Source organism: Erithacus rubecula, assembly GCF_903797595.1.
Source record: "Erithacus rubecula genome assembly, contig: SUPER_Z_unloc_6, whole genome shotgun sequence".
Lineage (NCBI taxonomy): Eukaryota > Metazoa > Chordata > Aves > Passeriformes > Muscicapidae > Erithacus > Erithacus rubecula.
In genome coordinates, this window is record NW_027635650.1 from 1,135,238 (window position 1) to 1,154,223 (window position 18,986).

General features: G+C 45.8%; 1 protein-coding gene across 1 annotated transcript; it reads left to right on the forward strand.

Moving 5' to 3' along the window:
* Positions 1-2,512: 2,512 nt before the first annotated feature.
* On the forward strand, positions 2,513-4,235 carry LOC306815067 (hydroxysteroid dehydrogenase-like protein 2). The gene is made up of 3 exons (XM_079331679.1): positions 2,513-2,684; positions 3,381-3,509; positions 3,944-4,235. Exons 1-3 carry the CDS (start codon positions 2,630-2,632, stop codon positions 4,054-4,056), a joined length of 297 nt encoding a protein of 98 aa, XP_079187805.1. The 5' UTR covers positions 2,513-2,629; the 3' UTR covers positions 4,057-4,235.
* Positions 4,236-18,986: the final 14,751 nt, after the last annotated feature.

The following is an 18,986-nucleotide window of genomic DNA, read 5'->3' on the forward strand; positions in this document are numbered from 1 at the left end:
GAACAGACTACAGAAGGTGGAAGGCTCAAGCGCTGGGGTTCAGCAATGCTCCCAGTGCCAGCGCAGTAGCCCCACAGCTCACCCTCCCTCACTCCGGGTGCTGAGCAGGCGAGCGCGGGTTTACCGTGGGTTGAGCATCTGTGTTTGCAGTCCAGTGCTCTGCCCTCTACACTGCAGAAAACCCCAGGGTCCTGGGGGGCAGGGGAACGACACCCCTCTGCTCTCCCAAATGCAGCATCCACCTGGAACTAGCTCCCGACCCGGCAGCTGCTGGAAGGAGAACGTGCAGCGCCCTGCTCTTCCAGGAGCTGCTCCTTTAGTGTGGGCATTGTGCCCATGATCCTTTCCAGTGGCTCAAGGGCCCTGCTGCCCCCGCTGCCCTGCACTCAGTGCTCTGCACACGCTGCTGCGGCTCAGGGCAGCCCTGGGAAAATATTAAGGGAGTTAAACTGAGGAAAATCACTTGTGCAAGATTGTACACTGTACATGATCTGTGGGGCATAGCTCACTGGTAATCCCTTCCCATGGTCTGCATGATATTGTTTTTCCATGTGCATGATAGGGAATATTGCTGTTATTTCAACATATTAATGAGTTGATTTTTAGCAGAAGAACCATTATATTAAAAATACTCACTTTAAGCTCACTACTATTTGATTGGCTTATTAAATAATCTCTGCATATCTAAAAACTGTTAAGGACACTCATGAGTATACTACTAGCTAAAGAAATTCCCAAATTTGAAAAATGTAAGAATTTATTAGAAGTAAATAAGGGGTGTGAAGAAAAGTTGAGGTGAATTTTTCTCATTTTTTAAATTTCTTAGTAACAAAATAATTACATCGATATATTAAATTATAATAATTAAAGTGGTTGGAATTTCTCAACTCATACATATTTCTTTTTTTACTACATACCAGCAAAAGACATGGTTTCTCAACTTCAAACTTTTTTTCTTTGCAGCTTTGAAAGGTTTCTAGTTTTGATGGTAGCAGAGAAGATAGAATGATGTAGAAAAGCCACTGTATATACAAGTTGATCAATTCTGGTGATAATAATTGCCCTCTGGATTTCAAGTGGATTGATTTGGTTCTTCTTACAAGACTTTGGACATTATTCAAGCTGTTTGCAAAAAACCCTTTTCTCTTTTGGAGAGTGAGATTTATGGAAGTGTCTGCAGAGCGTCTGTATTTAAAGCTAGTGAAATGATGTTGCCTACCACATAACTTTGAAACATTCATGGTTTATAATCAGTACTTTAGTTTGAAAAATCCTTTTTTGTAGTAAAGGTCACAGGTGAATATTACTGGAAAAAGACATCAAATGGAAAATAGCACATTTTTCAGGAGAGTCATATAACCAGTCTTGCTAAATTATATCATAACTAGTCTGTCTTGAATCCTAGATGAAATTGGCATGATCTACGGTCTCTTAGATGAAATGTGAAATGTTTTAGGATTTTTTAAGAAAAGCATTGCTTTTGCCTTTTCAGAATTTTTGTTTGTCAAGTTGAAAGGCAACTAAGAATGCTGAAGTGGTTTTACAGGAGTATCAAAATAGGGATAAGGCCAGGGCAGACAAGGCAAACTTGGAAGTATTCCTTTCTATTGGAAATACTCCTTGAGCAGTCATACTAGGACCACTCTGCCAGGGACAGATGGTGTTGGTTCCTTGAGCTCCCAGTGCAGGTTATTTTCTAGGGACTGACAGAACTGCCCTGAGTATTTTTTGATGTTGAAGACTCCTAAGAGACTTTGAACAGCATTTTAAGGGACTGCTCAACTTGATTGGCTTTGTAATTTACAAAAGCTTTCTTTTATTGTTAAATGTGCATGTTCAGTGTGATAAAGTAAAATGCTCATCAGGTTGATGTGTTTAAACAGAATTCTCTGTATTTTAAGTAGAATTCTCTGGATTTTAAGCTGTGAGTCTTGAAGAATTCGCTGTCCCTGTCCCTTTCTTTGATCTCTGATCCAGTTGTAAGTTGATGGTATCATTCTCCCCTTTAACCCTTCTTTTAAACGTAAAAAGATGCTATCAAGTGGGTTAAGCAGATGTTGCTCAATGTTTATGGAAAGCTTTTGTATTTTATGACGTGCCTGGCAATTGTCTGAGAAGATGACATCTTCTTTGACACCCAGTCTGAGGTTCTGCACGTCCTGAACAGAACTTTGCTGGAAACTGAACAGGGGGCATCTCCCCAAATGACCACCAGGGACCGCTAGAGACCCCCGAAGAGGCCTGTGAAAGTGCACTGGCATGTAGTGCATAGGATTGCACGAGTTAAGCAACTAGACGGGGGGCAACTATGTATTAGATCGGCAAGTTTGTGTGGATTTCGATGTATCGATTCTTCCACGTTTTAATCCTTGGATCTCAGGCAGAATAAACAATGTCTCCTTTCTAGACCCTTAGTCCGTGTTTAGAGAGTTCAGAAAGTTGGGAACAAAAGCAGTAAAATTATTTACACGTTAGAAGAATTAATTTATTGGCTCAAGCATTCAAAGAGGAAAAGAAATTAAGCGGAATCCAGCAGGAAGGAGCCGATGGAGCCAAGGTTAAGACAGAATCTGCTGCAGCCGAACCATCGGGTCCTGTTGCAGAGACATTCCGACTTATTCAAGGGGCAATGACTGAAGAATATGTGAGAAGCACCCAGGGTGTCTTCCAGTTTGAGCTGTCTGGTAAGCCCATCCTTGTGCAGCCCAGCCTAGCAGAAGGCACGGGGTGTTTTCAAAGAGCAACACTTTTTTTTCAAAGAGCTGGTCCCAAAGCAGAGCAGCTGCTCTCCCGTTCTGTGTGCCGCTCCTGCTCCGGGCCGCTCGAGCAGGGGCTGGGAGCTGCTGCCCCTCGTGCTGCCTCTGTCCCGATGCTGCCAGCCCAGAGGGCTGGGGTGGCACAGCCAGAGCTGAGGTGGCACCGACAAGGCTGGTGTGGCACACACAGGGCTGAGGTGGCACAGCCAGAGCTGGGGTGGCACAGCCAGGGGTGGTGTGGCACAGCCAGGGGTGGTGTGGCACAGCCAGGGGTGGTGTGGCACAGACATCTGGAGTGGCACACACAGGGCTGGGGTGGCACAGTCAGGGTTGGTGTGGCGTAGTCAGGTCTGGTGTGGCACCGACAGGGCTGGGGTGGCACAGCCACGTGCTCTCGGGGCACGGCAGAAGCGCCAGCTGCCAGTGGCTCAGTGAGCCCAGCGCAGCCTCTGGGCTCTCCTGGCCCTGGCCCCGGCCCGTGGTGCTCGGGTTGTCCCAGGGAGGTGACTCCTTGCCGAGCACTCGCTGCAGTGGAATGGCCACGGGGCTGGGCCGTGCCGGGGCTGCGGAGATCGAGGGCTTGGCTCCCTTTGCTGCCTCCTCACCTCTCTTCACTCCGTCCAGGCGACGGTGGAGGCACTTGGTACATTGACCTGAAGAGCAAGGGTGGGAACGCCGGCTTCGGAAAGCCCCCAGTGACAGCTGACGTGGTTATGAGCATGTCGAGTGCCGACTTTGTGAAAATGTTCACAGGTGAGGGACAAAGGCCTTGCCAAGGGACGCAGGTACCAGGCCCAGAAAAGCCTCTGCTGGCTGCTGGATTTGTGATCTGGGATTGGAGGAGCTTTCAGCATTTTGTGGCTCAAGGGAAAGTACAGGCAAGAACTGCTTGGATTTTTCTGTACTCCTGTGTCCTGTGAACAGGAGGAGTGCCAAAGGTTACACTGCTTTTAACAACCAGGCACTGATATTTAGCAGCCAGTGCGTCTTCAGAAAGAATCCAGTCAGTATGTTGGGCTTGTGCTCTGCACGTCTGAGCAGTGTTTCCTCAATGTGCGCTGCTTTTATCTGGAGGACTTGGTAGGAGTATAGATGCTAAGGCTTCACTGTGGTGGGTTTATGTTCTCCTGTGCAAAGGCTTTTTCCGATTCATTTGGTATTCTGATAGTTCTGTTTCTTCTTTTTAGGTAAACTAAAGCCAACTCTGGCCTTCATGTCTGGAAAATTAAGGATTAAAGGAAACATGGCACTAGCAATAAAGCTCGAGAAGATGCTTTCACAGCTTAATTCTAAACTGTGAGGGGAAGCCCATACTAGCACAACAGTGGCCTTACATATATGCAATGCTGCTTTAAATTTTTATTTCTTGTTTTTCTGTGCAGTATAAGAAATACAGATGAAATGTGAGATTTTTATAGAAGAAATAACTCATTTCATTAAGAAGGTGTCCATGATTAAACTAATTCCTTCTCAAGAGTACACTTAGGTTCCAGGTGTTTTCTTTATTTTTCATCTCTGGATCAATGTAGGACATCTGAAGGGAGTTTTTTCCCAGTTGATTGTGCACATCCCATAGAAAGGGTGGGTAGAGCAAATGTCACCCTGCAGATCAGTCGTGGGAGTGCAATGCCTAATTTACTCAGCTGTCTTTAAAATAATGTAGTCCGTTTAACGGAGTTTAGTTGCACCTGGTAAATTAATATATCAAATTTTTTTTCCTTTCATGAGTTTATTATCTATACATGTTCTCATACCTCTGTATTGCACTGAGTTAGGCTGCACAGCCATACTAAGTGGTAAGTGGCTTTTCTTCTTATGCAAAGGCACTCTCACACACGTGCATACTCATGTGCTCTCTCTCTTCCCCAACTCCCTGCACCCCTGCAGCCAGTTAGTTTGCCTTCCTTCCATTTGGCTGGTAAAAATTTAAGCACACTGGTAGAATGACGCATGCCTCCACTTTGTAAGTGCCTAAGTGCACACAAGGGCTGCTGCTTCATGTGACGGCATCTGCAAAGCCAGATGGACCAATCACTTAAAATGGTGGCTAAAAAAACTGCCCAGAATCTGGATCATTCACTCTTCTGAGCAAGCTGAGAAGGTTGCAAGACTTAGGATTTATTTCTTAATTAACTTAGATGTCTAAGTTTACAACTTTTTAAAGCCTGTGCTTGTTTAAAATTGCTTATGACCTTTGTTGAGAAGGTCACATTTGTCTTGTTTCATCACAATTCACAGAATCACAGAATGGGTCAGTTTGGAAAGGACCACATTGGGTCATCTGGCCCAGCCTCCCTGCTCATGCAACATTGTCCTAAAGCACATTGCACAGAATTGAGTCCAGATGGTTCTTAAATATCTCAGTGAGGGAGTCTATGAAACCTCTTTGGGCAGCCTGTTCCAGTGTGCAGTCACCTGCACAGTAAAAAAGTTCTTCCTCATATTTCAGTGGAATTTCCTGTTCATCAGTTTTGCCCATTGCCTCTTGGCCTATTGCTTGGTATCACTAAGAGCCTGGATCCATGCTTTTGGCAGCTGTGCTCAGCTGAGCCACCAGCACGGCTGGCAGCCTGAGCTCCATGAGGTGCTCCATGAGCTCTGTGTGCTCTAACTACCTACCAGTGCCACCACTCCCAGGGGCTGTGCCCAAGAGATTCCGACTCCACTGGGCAGTGCCTGCTTGCTACCCCTATTGTGGTGTCTGAGTTGGTCACTGCTCAGTCCCGGACTGCTGACCCCAGATTACTGTCAGTCTGCTTGGATCTGGCTGCTGAAGGATAGCAGGAGTGCTGGCATGTACTAGGACATGGAATGGCCGTACATGGGATTGGAGGGAAAGATGATCCAGTACTGGAAACCAGAGTCTGCAGGAGACCAAACATCTCAAGTGATGGTGATAATGCATACGTACTGCTGGCTGCTGTTAAGAAGTCCAGTGCTCTGCCCTCTACACTGCAGAAAACCCCAGGGTCCTGGGGGGCAGGGGGACGACACCCCTCTGCTCTCCCAAATGCAGCATCCACCTGGAGCTAGCTCCCGACCCGGCAGCTGCTGGAAGGAGAACGTGCAGCGCCCTGCTCTTCCAGGAGCTGCTCCTTTAGTGTGGGCCTTGTGCCCATGATCCTTTCCAGTGGCTCAAGGGCCCCGCTGCCCCCGCTGCCCTGCACTCAGTGCTCTGCACACGCTGCTGCGGCTCAGGGCAGCCCTGGGCCAGGCTGGGCTGGCTGCTCCCCGCTGAGGGCACAGGGAAATGCAGCCTCGGCAAGGAGGTGGCGAGACCTGGTGAGCGCTGTCAGCTGGCCCAGAGTGTCCTGGAGATGGTGAGATGGTCTTTAAGGCCAGCAATTGGCTCTGAAAACACCGCGTGTCCTCCATGGGACAGCCCCAAGCTGCTTGCAGGTGTCTTTGATCCTGTCCTTTGAGTAGTGTGTAATGTATGTGTTTACATGCTCCCTCTAACTCAGTTCCATTAACTCTCATGGGAAAATCTTCATTAGTGTGTTTAGGGATATGTCTTTGGGAAATGGCTGGGTTTTGACTGAATCTTCCTATCACCTTGCCATTGAACAAACTGTCCCTGGATTGTACTGTTTTCAGGAAGGAAGAAAAACTTCAGTTACTTCCTTTCTTTTCAGTCTGAGAGATCTTTTTGTTTATGGTACAAACTTATATAAGCTCATTTAATTGGAAACATTACTACTAATTTAAGAGGCATTACACCAGGCACAGTGAATGTATGGTACAGACTTCCAGGTACTCTGGAGACAGGGGAAGTTTATTCAATTCCACTAGCACTTCTAGATCTACTTCAGGGGTACTACATGTGCTTTCAGTGGCTCACATTATCCCCTCTATGATGATTGTGGCAGATATCATTTAGATGCAGGAAATTATGATATCAAGTGCCTGGTACAACTCTTGTTTGTTCAGTATCAGGACTTTGAACTGAATTATAGAAGATAGAAGGTTTTTTTAGAACTGGAGTTTGCAAATGGCGATACATTTCTTCTACCAGTGTTTTAAACAGCCAAGCATCTACCTTAAAAGCATCTTCTGGGGAAGATTTCTACAGACAGCATTACTTGCTACCAGTCCCTCACAAACCATCTGTTTAACACAGCAAGATCACCTTTTCAGCTCACAAAGATGAAAATATTAGTGACTCGCACTGCATAAATATATCTATATATATATATAGTTTTATATCTGTTACCAAAATGGGAAAAACAAGGCAGTTTCATGAATAAGTTGCAGTACTTACCTACTAGCACATTTAATTTACCAGGATTCATAGTACTGTTTCTTTTTAGGATTTGTTTTTAGCAGTGATATAGGCAAAGGCAGGAGACTAGTTACCATATCAAGCATTTGCATCTGTTCCAACTTAGAGAAACTCCCAAAACTACAGTTCTATTTAGCCAGAATTCCATTTATTTAATAAAAAGAATGTTTGAAATCTAGCTTTACTCATTGCTTAGATAACTCATCTCTATTCCCTTGCTTGTGGCCTTGTATTGGTTTCACATTTTGCCCAGCATTAGCACTGCATGTGCTCTAAGATTTTCTTTTTTCCCTCTTTTGCCTGTACACCATACTCCAAACTTTCCTGGAACAGTCCAGGGTATTTGATTATCCTTAATTTACGTCAGTGTTCAGAATAGAGGAAGAAGTAAAAATCTGCCAGCTCAAGTCTTTTTAAAATTATCTGTTAGATTAACTTTGATCTGGTTATGCACGATCTGGTTAATCATATCATAGACTAGCCAAATTAGTCCAGGTTTGTATTGTTACCAGCTACTTCTTCCTGTGACCACCAGTGCTCTGCATGTGCATCCACAACATGGCCCTCACAAAGGGAGGTAACCTACTTACAGAGGCAGATGCATGCTTTGCAGCCCTAAGTGGCACATCACATTGGGCAGAGGCAAAAATATGAGGAGGCTTAGAGAAGGCAGCACAAAGCACCACTATCAGGTGCCCCTGCAGTGTTGCTCAGGGTACTATGAGGATTTTTTACAAATGGTCTGAAAAGTAAATTCTTCTTTTAGAACAAGTGCTTCAATATCGTGAAATATAGATAGATAGATAGATAGATAGATAGATAGATAGATAGATAGATAGATAGATAGATAGATAGATAGATAGATATAGATATATGGAAATACTTGGTTAAATTCAGATATTGGAAGTGCATGATATTTAATTATAAATTCTGATTTAGCTTTTTTACCACATGGATAAAACTATGAAGTATAATCCAATACAGAATTTCTAAAGCACACAAAAATCTTCCTCTGGGGGTATTACTGTTTCCTCTGCACAGCCTATGTCCAGATCCTTTTAATTTTCTGACTATTCTGTTACTTTGTGTAAGATAAGCTAAAGCCATTCATGGCTTTTATGCCAGGAAATTCTAGTATTAAAATTGATATGATTCTAATATTTAGTCTGGAAAAACATGATGCTATAGACAATTTCTACATTAGGTCAAAAGTATGTTTCTTTTTACTCTATTGCTCACTTCACAGCTTTTGATGCCCATAAAAATGAAGTTACTAAAAAAATTGTGATTGTTTTGTTGCAGTGAGTAACTGGAGAGAAAGGTACAGGTTTTTTTTTGAGGGATGATGCACGAAGAGAACAGCTCCAAGAGCGCATAAGAGAGACACGATCTGCAGGCTGCTGGCACTAGTGAGCAGGGCTGATGGCTCATTGTACCGCGAAAGAAGCGCTTCCTCGTGCTCTGTTTTGTCGCCTTCAGCCGCCGGGGCTGGAGCAGGCGGTGCCAGCAGAGGGAGCAGGCAGCCCACGGAGCGGGGCTGGCTCGGACACCCCGGGCGCTGCCGAGCCTGCCCCGCCACCCGGCCGGCGACAGTCTGGCCCGCGCTGAGCCCTCCAAAGGGCGCCCGGACCTTTCTCTGCTTAGGCATCGTCAAATGCGGGATACGGTGAGATAAGCAGTTTGCAGCAACTTAAAAATCCGTGTTAAAAATCAGCCTCTTACCTCCCTTCCCTCATTCCTGGTATAAAGTCCCTGCTCCACAGCAGGAATGACGAAGGGTACATATTTCTGATGACAAAGCACCAGGACTTGTCATATTTATTTGGACCACTGAAATTATCAGTGAGAGTAATGTTTTAGTGAGAGACTTGGTTTGGAAGAGTGTGAATGCTTAAAATTTGACAAAAACCAAACCCAGCGAATAATGTTCATAATACGTCCATGTAACCCATATACTCAATATGGTGCAGTCTTGCTTAATCTTAGTTCTATGCAGCATTCTGTCTTAGAATAAGGTGGTGTTTTGTATAACAAAGTTAAGCTCTAATTAACTAAATATATCTAGCTTGAGCAATAATACTCTATGTGTCTATGCACTCTTTTACTGGGGTGGGCTATAGCTCTGCTTCCCACCACTTCTACCAGGGACTGAGAATAAGACTTTGCAAACTGTCTGGGGACAATATCATCGCACCTCTTGAGACAGATTTACCTGCACAGGATTTTGTCAGAGGGGATCCATACATCAACTTGAAGTTACTGTAGTGGAAAAAGAATAGAAAGAGAAGGAAATGCCTGACAAGTGGCCAGCCAAGAAGTGAAGCAATGTGGCCCCCAGAAGAATGTCCTTTCCAGAGTCAGCAAACAGTGAAGCTGAGAAAAGTTATTATAATCATTGTTGTCAGGCTTTCTCCTCTGTCAACTCTGCCCTTGGTATTAGGACCCAGCCAAGCTACCTCTTGGATGTTCCTGTATATGATGCTGTCAGTGCTGACAGGATCACATTTAAACAGTCACAGGTGGTGTGTGTCAGTCACTCCACTTTGTGCGTATTTATGGCTGGTAATGCTTACGAGTTATTCACATGATTATTATCTACTTTTCTATTTGCTAACTCTTGCTTTTTCCTTTAATACAAACTCAAGTTATGAAACAGATAGGAAACACGTGGAAAGAAAGATGAGATTATTGGACTATAAGCAATTGCTTTCTCTGAGAATCTACTGAGATTTGCAAGTGGAAGGGCAAGGCAACAGCATAGGAAGGACAAGGGAGAAAATCTGACATAGCAGCTCAGGTGGAAGGTTGCAGGGCTGCAAGTGATAGCTGAGCCCTGAAGGTTGCACAGAAGGCTCTTGGCATTGCAAAGGTGAAGTCACTTGAGCATGTCTGTGTGCAGCAATTGATATGTCTGTCATTTGCTACTCAGTGGTAAAAGAGGGTTTATGCAATGAAATTGTGATCACAAGGTTGTACTGGGAAGCCTACACATTAGAACCTAACAACCAAGGAGGCAGAAAAGTATGCAGGCTCTTTGGCCATGGCATGGTTGAGTTCAAGCTTTATGGTTACCTCACTAGAAAATGAAGAAAGGAAGGAAAAGTGGCTTCAATCAAATTTCTTAAATGTCAGCAAAAATTTTGAACTTGTTTCCTTGTTCTCACTTCCTCCCACTGATAGGAGCCATATGGCATGAGCAACAACGCTGAAAGCAGATTTTTTCATCAATGGTTAAAGTTTCAGCAGGGTGGGGGATAAGTGCAATACCATTGTCATCAATCATAATCTTTGTCACAACTTTGTGAGTTTGTGTGAGATGTAGTATAGGGTAAACAAATAACAAAATCAATGTGATGGATTTTTTCACCAAGAAACATTTCATACTATTCATAATCTTTTCTCCAGAAGGATATTGTCTGCTATTTCTTTATATATATATAGCTTATATATAACTTATTTCTGCTAAACAACTGAATATGATTAGAGGGGAATTTTGAGAGCCAAACTTTATTGTAAAAGCAGTATCTAGGTCACATCTATTCACTGAAACAGGTCTCTCAAACTTTTAAATTTACCAGGCCAAAATGGGAGGGAAGAAAATAATACCATGGTTGCCTCAACCCAGAAACATTGTGAGGAAACACTGGCTCAGTTGGTTGTTTTCTTTTCCAGAGTAATAAATGCTCCTGTGACAGTGACAGTCAGATATCTTGAGTAAATAATGCCCCATCTTCATATTTAGAACCTTCTCTACCATTATTTTCTTCTCTTTGAAGAAAAGGAGATCTCCCCAAAGACACAACGTGAGAGTCTGTTGTTAGCCTGTTAGAGACGGGCAACTTCATGAAAGGCTGGAAATAGTTCCAGGACTTCTGTGACAGAGCCATGACTCGGTTCCCATATGATTCCAGTCCTGCCCCTGCAAAGATTTTCCTTACCCTCCATCTTTTTGTGTTTGCACTGTGAGCTCTTTAAGGGACCCTGTAAAAGTGGAGTTCTGCTCTCACAGCCCAGTGTTGAGGGGAACAGAAATGGATGCACTGCTGGTCTGCTACAGACTTCATATATCATTCGCAGAAAGCCACGCCCTTTTGTGAGCCCAGGAGCTCACAGCTAGCAGTGAGTGGGTGAAGAGCATGATCCCATTATGTTTTAAAGCCACTCTCTGTGTTTTGAAGGACATTAGGGAATAAATTGAGGCCATAGGCTGGAGAACAAGGCATCATCGTTTCTTAGACAGAAACAGCCCAGTGTCCTTATTCTATATAGAGAAATTACACTGTACATTCAGAAAAATCCCCCTCATATAATTAGCACACACTTGTAGTGCCAAGTCTCTTGCTTGCTTTCAAGTGAGTTTCTTGTTGAGCTGTTAATATGCAGTTTTTCCATACTCATTATTTGGGCTTTTGTTTAAATTGTTCTCCTTAACTTGTATCTTTCATGCAAGAGCTCACACTCACCTGCTGTTGCCACAGATATATCCTGTTCCATCAAAACCCACAGGAATTTAATACAAAACAGGGTTGTGTGGTCACAACTCCAAATACACACAGACTGGATTCTCAAGGGTGTTACAACCCTCTCATGAAGCAGTACAGAATTTTCAAAGACACCTTGTGGACTGATCTTCATATACATTTTCTGTGTTAACACTAATTGTTAGCTGCTGCCTAGTAACAAAGATAAAAAAGGAAAGACCAGAAGAAAGTTAGTTCTGCTCTGATATGCTTGGGTATAAATGTGAAGTATCCTTGTGATGTCTGCACTGCTTTCTTCAGCATCATGCACATGTGAAGGAAAGGCAGCTGTCTAACATGACAATCTGAGCTTCTCAGTGGAGAAAACTAACAGGTTTTCTTCTGTCAGGTTGTTAGCTGCCCCAGACAGGGAATGAAAAATTTAGAAGTGGGTGTTCTAAAAGCTGGGTGTTTTTCCTGGACATTATCATGTCTCTAAGCTTTCATAAGCTGTTATCTGCTTTGCATTTCATCAATCACACTGCAACTCGCTTTGATCGTAGCTCTGACCTGAAGTTAGGTATTTTGTTGTCCTGGGTTTTTTTGTTTTTTGTTTTTTGTTTTTGTTTTTTTTTTAGAATTGATGAATAACTGCAGTCATAACAAATCTAGTGTTTGTGAGTTGGGTGGTCTTTAGTACTGGTACTTATTCCCCCATGTTCTTTCAGGACATTCAAAGGAAAATGAGCATGCGCTCATATTTGCTATAGGCTGGGTGTTGAACCTTCAAAGGGAGTTTGAGAAGAGTAGGAGTTTTCTGGCAATCAATGATTAATGGAAAAAGACAAAACCTTTACAATGCATTATGATGGCTGAATTTCTGCTCCTCAAGTTGTCCCACACAACCTTCTATTTCAAAAGCAGGCCCAGGACACTTCTTGCCTGTCACCTCATTTAATTCAGCCTGGTGTTACCTACATGAGCAGAAAAATGCCTGCTCATGCACTCGTGTGAGTCTGCCCTGCCCTGGTCAGGCAGAGCAGTATTTGCAGCACCTATCCTAGCAATCCAGTAGAGGGATTGCCAGCAGTCCAGGTGGCTGGAGCAGAAGACCACTCTCCTCAAGATTTCATGTTTGAATCAGGCTCCTTGTGGGCTTGTGTCCTGTAAGTGTTCCAGAAGGAAGAATGCCTTCCTCTCTTGTGGATCCTCGTAGTGCCTTTGTTTCTGACGTATGGAACAGGGAGGTCAGGTTGGTGCTAAAAGCAGGATCACAAATGTTGAAATACTGCTGAGCAGGGTGCAACTAATGCTGCGGCAAATGACCAACAGAACTGAAGGATCATGGTCTAATAAAAGTGAGTTTGCTCAGAAATCTTCTCCAAAAGTGATGAAATCTTATAGCATCATGTAATGCCCCCCACAAGTAATTTTTGGATTGGCAGGTAAGTGAAGGGCAAATTAACCAGCAGTGCTTTGCTTTGAAATATTGTGTTTAATTACAGATGTTCCAGGAATGCCGATAGGATGCTTCACAGATCTTGCTTTAAAAACCTTTCCTTAAATAAAGAGAGGCTGTGGGGTGTGAGGGAGAAGCTGCCTGCTTGATCTTCCTCCCTAAGGACCACTCTTAAACAAATAGATCATGTTCTGATACTGTTTTGCCTTGCCTTAGTAAATGGATTTGCTTTTCAGACATTACCATTCCAGTGTTCTGTACAGGAAACCTAAAAAAAAATCCCAAAACCAAGAACATAACAGACAAGCAACTTATTCACTTCCATATTTATTATAATTTTCCAAGGAATTTCCCAATAGCAGCATATGAGTTTAGAGCCAGAAAGCTGGTGTCCAAAGCGGAGCTTAATGGCTTTCACTCTGACCCTGCTTGCAGTGTAGCAGAGCTGCTCTAGTGTTTCAGAAAACACAGGGCTACAAAGCCTTCTCCACCACCATGAGAGACAAACTCCTTATTTACTGACCACAAGTCAGTACCACAGATATCCCAAGTCAGATCATTTGTCTTCCTGCAGTCCTGAAGGACACTGCCACTCACCTTCTGTCATTGACTTTGAGTCCTCATAGCTGGGTATTTGTAAGCTGCACTGCCCCATAGACCCAGCTGCTGTTCTACCCTTCCAGAGCACTGATGTCCCACGAGGGAACCAGCCCATTAATACTGATTTGCAGACACCTGTTTCTCACCAAGCCCTTTCACCCAGAGAAGTGTGTCAGCCAGGTGGGTCTAGCTCATGCTTGACTCTCTGAGAGGGGATTGCAGTATTCTCCCACAGGAATACTTCTGCATTCAGACAGACCAGCTTTTGTGGTGAGAAACTGGCTCTCCAGATTTTTGGTTCTCATACCTTTGCAACAGTTGTTAAGGTGGAGGAAGCCTCAGTGAAGAACCAGCTGTCTGCCTGCATGCTGTAAGGCTGCCTGAAACAGGCTTTCCTCACAGTATTACAGAGGATGAAGAGGCAGTGTGGGACACCACAAGGTTTGGACAGGCACTGAGCTGTTCTAGGACTTTCTGGGACCTTCCAGATAATGCTCTCTCTGTGCTCCAGATAACTGATGGGGTAACATCTTGCTTGGGTCATGACAAATCAAGTCCAAAAAGAAAGATGTGTCTTCTAACTCCTGCTGCTTTTTCAAGGAGGCTGCCTTTTTCAGAAAAATATTTGTTGTGCCAGGATTTTTTCCTGACTCAAAAATGGTTCCAGCTTAACTTCTGTGCAGCAGGAGCTAATTTGGTTTGACATATGCTCCTCTGAGAAACATACCTTTGAAAACTAGCTCATGATCTGCATTTGTCTGGCTCCAGCCATGATGAGCAGCTCTTGGAATTGCTACCAGGCAGGCTACTGGCAGTCTGTGGGGCACTGTTGCTGCAAAAAAACCCCCTGTTGTGGCAGTGGCCTGATCCTGCTCTTTTTCCTGTGACACAATCAGTTCTGATTTCAAACCCACACCTGGTCAAACTGACCATTCTTGGCCTTTCTCACTTTTCATTCTCATCCTAGCTACTCTAGTGGTAGGTCCTTAGTGTATGACAGCTTTCTGCTAAAACTGAAGTATTTTCTTTTGTGTCTGTCTTCCAGCCTGTTCATCGCCTCCCAGGCCAGCTTTCCTGCTGCTGTGAGGGCTCAAGGATTTCACATGGGGTTATGTATCACCTTTTTGTTTCAGCTGGAAAAGCTTCTGGCACCAGGCTGGACTCATGACTGGTGGTGGGGGCTAAGGCAGAGTCTGTGTGGGTGCTGGCATGCTCAGCTGGGCAGGAGAGAGCAAGCATGGCCAGGGTACAGACTGTGGCTCAGCTTCCTTGCTGCCTGGGTCAAACGAAGGCCAGAGTCACTCAGTGGAATCCAACTCACTTGTCAGTCCTGAACAAAAGGGGAACCAGCCCAGACAAGTCAGGTCACATCTTATCTCATGGAGGACATCCCTGGGAAAAGCCAAGTTTTGCTCTGTTCCTGTTTGACTGATGTGGTGCTGAAGGGTCTCTGGGGAAGCTGAACAGCTCGCAACAAAGCCACATGGTCACTTGGTGTCTGCATGTTTTCTCTGAAGTGCCATGATCTCTGCTCTGATGTCGCTTGCCAGGAGCTTTGGGCCTCCCTTCAAGCAGACAGTCAGGTGTTCCCAAACAGGAGTATGGTGATTCCTTTCCCTCCTGTTTGGCAGCTTTGTACGCCCTATTTCACAGCCAATGTTTCTCTGCAGAAAGGTTAGTTCTTGTGGGATCTGGGATGCTTTTGCCCATTGTTCTTGGTCTGCTGGTGGCTTGGGTATTAATTCAATGGCAGGCTGCCCAGACTGGAGGGGAGATCATGAGCTTCTGAACATGCTGAACACCATGACCCCTAGCTTTCCTGGCACTGGTGTCCGGAGTGACACAATTCACCCTTGCCACACAGCCTGTTATGGCTGATAAAGGGGCATAGCACATGGGTTAGTGAGTTGCCAGAGGTCACATAATAAAATCCATGCTAGCTCTGGGATGAGGATGTGATGCACTTTCTTTCTCAGCCCATGGCATTAATGACAGAACCCTGCTGCCTTACCTGGACGTGTGAACCTTCTATGGAGAGATGCTCAGTAACTCCAGCAGGTGTCCGTACCAGCCAGGTCAGATGTCTGCCTGGATGTGTTTTATTCCAAGTGAGGAATTGGAGGAGAAATGGCCAGCAATAACTCCTCACCACAGCGGTCTCTCGGCTCTGCAGAGGCAGGGCAATCTCTCTGTCTGTCCATCCTGCAGCAGCCAGCACTGTCCTGTAGCATCAATACCAGCAGCTTTCTTTCCTGGAGGAAACCTTTTCTTACTTGGGAACATCAGTGTACAGGATCGCTGCCCTCCTAGTGCATTTACTAACACAGGCAGTGAGCTAAAACGAGCTCATCAGAATGCAATTCTGCGCTGAAGTGGTGGTTACACTGTATTAGGCTTAGCTGAGCTTTTTGCAGAACATATGATGTGAAACAGAAACTTCTGTGATACAATTACAGCCCTGTGTAGCACCACGAAAATACAGCACAATAACCAAGTAACTATGTCAGATGTTTGTGAAGTATTTTCAAACCCTCTTTGTAGATAATGAGTGCAGATACTGCATTGACCTGTGGCTGCTTCTAACAATGAAGAAGTGAAGAAGGAGAGGAAAGAGGTGGGGAAGAAGGTGGGAGGAGGGAGCCTTGGAGGCTGCTTTGTCCTGTGGCCACTGAGAAAAACGAGAGAAACAGAGAAGAACAAAGAAAAAGAATGCAAAGGAGTGAACAAGGCTGAAAACCACAGTGGAGAGTAAGCCCCTTGAGATTCCTGACTGCAGATGATGTGCTTGATTATAGAGCTCTCAGAGATGAGGAGTGTTTGTTTGGTAGGCAGTCCTTCTCTCCAGGAATTCCTTATTATCAGTTGTGAAAGTGTAACTATTTGGTGTCTTGAAAAGACAGCTCAGCAGCCCTATCTCAGAGGCAAACAGGGCATTGGTTTCAACCAGTACAACCCATGCAGCCTCTGACTCAGGAGCTGTGTTTGATGGCCTGTGCAGTAGTGTGGGGGCATACTCCTGAAAATCAGACCATTCCTGTTCCTGGTAGGATTCTGTGGGCACAGCAAAGTCCAGGAAGGTTGTGGTGTTTTTCTTAATGTTGCCAGCACTTTCACTACAGGTCCCTTCCTTAAAAGCAAGATCTGAAAGCAGGATGTCATGTATTTGATCATGATGGATGGAGGCAGACTGTCCCTTCACTCCCTGGAAAAATTACTCCTCCTGTTAGGGTTCTTCATCTTAAGGAATCTACTACTGAAACGATGATTATTTAAGTATTATAGACCTCTGCTGGTTGCAGCACTGTGACCATGACACCTTACTAAAAATAACAATAGCAGAAGGAAAGGCAATCTCCCCTAGGCAAGGCTAATGCTGCTACCCAATTCCCCTGCCACTCCACAGGCAAATCTGGAAAGAGCATTACTTTTGGCATAAATACACTTCCAGATTGCCTCCATTATACTCTTGTGTAAGCATTGTTGCCATCGTAGCCAGTAGCATGTGTTAGCCCATTTAAGTTTTGCAAATGTTGGCATAAGGAAGATGAGGAAAAGAAACCTCTGGGACATGAAGCAGCCGGCCTGGAAGGCTGATAGCCAGGCCTGTCTCCTTCTGGAGTGATGCAGGGTAAAAAAAGCCCAGTTGAGGAGATGAGCAGAGTTTGCTTTGGCATGTGCCTTGCTTACTGTGGGAGAACCAGGACCAAGAGAAAATGCTGCAAACACAAAGTGAGCCCTCCTGTGATAATTGCAAAAAAAATCCCAATATGAGTAATGTTGCTGATAGGGTCTCTAGTTGCAAGTAAATTAATGATGTTTTCACAACACACAAATTGCAGTTTTTACTGTCTTACTGTCACTAGCACAGCATGTGTGCAGATATGTGCATGTGTATGTATATAGTTCATATAAAATTATCACTTTGTGCCAGAAACCTGTTAAATAAAATAAAAATTAAAAAAAAAAAAAAAAGAAAAAAAAAGAAAAGAAAGTAACAGTAAATCGTGTGTTTCTGTATCTACACACAACAACAAAGTAGCAGCTATTTGGACACGCCTTCGAGTGACTGAGGCGATTCGAGACAACAAACCTCCAACAGAATGATGAGTATTACATTATTTCATGCCAACTGAGAAGGTTATCCTTCCACAACTTCCATGTTTCACATGCCTGCATCTCTCCGCATTTTCATTCCTGCCCACATAACTACAGGGAACGCAGCTCCTGTTGCCTGTTCCCCCCCGAGAAGTCATGGTGTCCTCCTCTCCGCGGGGCTGTGCCTGTGCTGTGTGCGAGGTGCCATGGCACACAGCCTGTGGTGATGCGCCTGTTCAGGGTGCCATGGCACACAGCCTGCGGGTCTGTGCCTGTGCTGTGTGCGGGGTGCCATGGCACACAGCCTGCGGGGCTGTGCCTGTTCAGAGTGCCATGGCACACAGCCTGCGGTGCCGTGCCTCTGCGGTGTGACATGACACACAGCCTGCGGTGTGCGGTGCCACTCCGGACCGGTGTGCGGGTGTGCCATTGCACACTTCCTGCGGTGCGGGGGACCGGGCGCCTGTTTCCGGTGCCTGACAGGAGCCGGAGCCCGCCGCTGCCTCCTCCGGCGCGGAGTACCACACACCCCCGCACACACCGCAGGGAGGAGGAGGAAGAGGGCGGAGGGAGCGGAGCAGCCCCCCCGCCCCCGCCCGAGCCCCCGAGCAATATCGCCCTCATCCCCCCATGCAATACGGGCGATATAGCACGGTTCCCCGCCCCGCGCTCCCACGGACAGGCACCTGCAGGTACGTGACCCGCTCGGCCGCGCCGTGTGCGGAGATGCGTGTGCGGGGTGTGCGTGCGTGTGCATCCAGCACCGTCCGCCGCTGGGGCGGGCGATACTCCCGTGCCTGGCTCGCTCTCTCTTTGTGAGCGGCCAAGGGCTCTCTTGGAAGCTCCACAAGGGACAGGGACGGGTCCCCCGGCCTTGTCGCGGAGGGCTGTGCGGTGGCAGGGCTCGGCGTGCCCCCCGGGCTGCTCGGGCCGTGCCCATCAAGGACAAGGGGGAGGCAGCGGTGCTGGAGGGGTCGTGGTTTGTCACAACATACGGAGTGGAGTGCAGCCCCTCGCTCAGCGTTGCATCCTCTTGGAAAAAGTGGCCCTTACAGCCCCCGCCTCCTCCCACCAACAGCTCCCGGCTGAAATAGAGGTGGGCAGGCACAGGGGGCTGTGGTTTGGGGCCCCAGAGGTCTGTCGGCTGCGCCGAGAACGAGGCCGGGGACTGAGTGCCTGGCGGTGTGCCGTGCTTCCACGTGAGGCTCGAGCGCTCTGGCACTTCCCGCAGAGGAAATCCAAGGGGTCCCTTTGGTCCCCAGCCCAAGCAGACAGAGGGGTGAGCACTGGGAAAGGCAGCTCCGCACTAACTTGGCTTGCCACCGAGACGAGCC

Excerpts from the sequence above, each read along its gene's own strand:
- LOC306815067 (XM_079331679.1), top strand. The coding sequence starts at position 2,630 with ATGACTGAAGAATATGTGAGAAGCACCCAGGGTGTCTTCCAGTTTGAG. Across the intron at positions 2,685-3,380 it reads CTTCCAGTTTGAGCTGTCTG|GCGACGGTGGAGGCACTTGG; the intron begins GTAAGCCCATCC and ends CACTCCGTCCAG. Across the intron at positions 3,510-3,943 it reads CTTTGTGAAAATGTTCACAG|GTAAACTAAAGCCAACTCTG; the intron begins GTGAGGGACAAA and ends TCTTCTTTTTAG.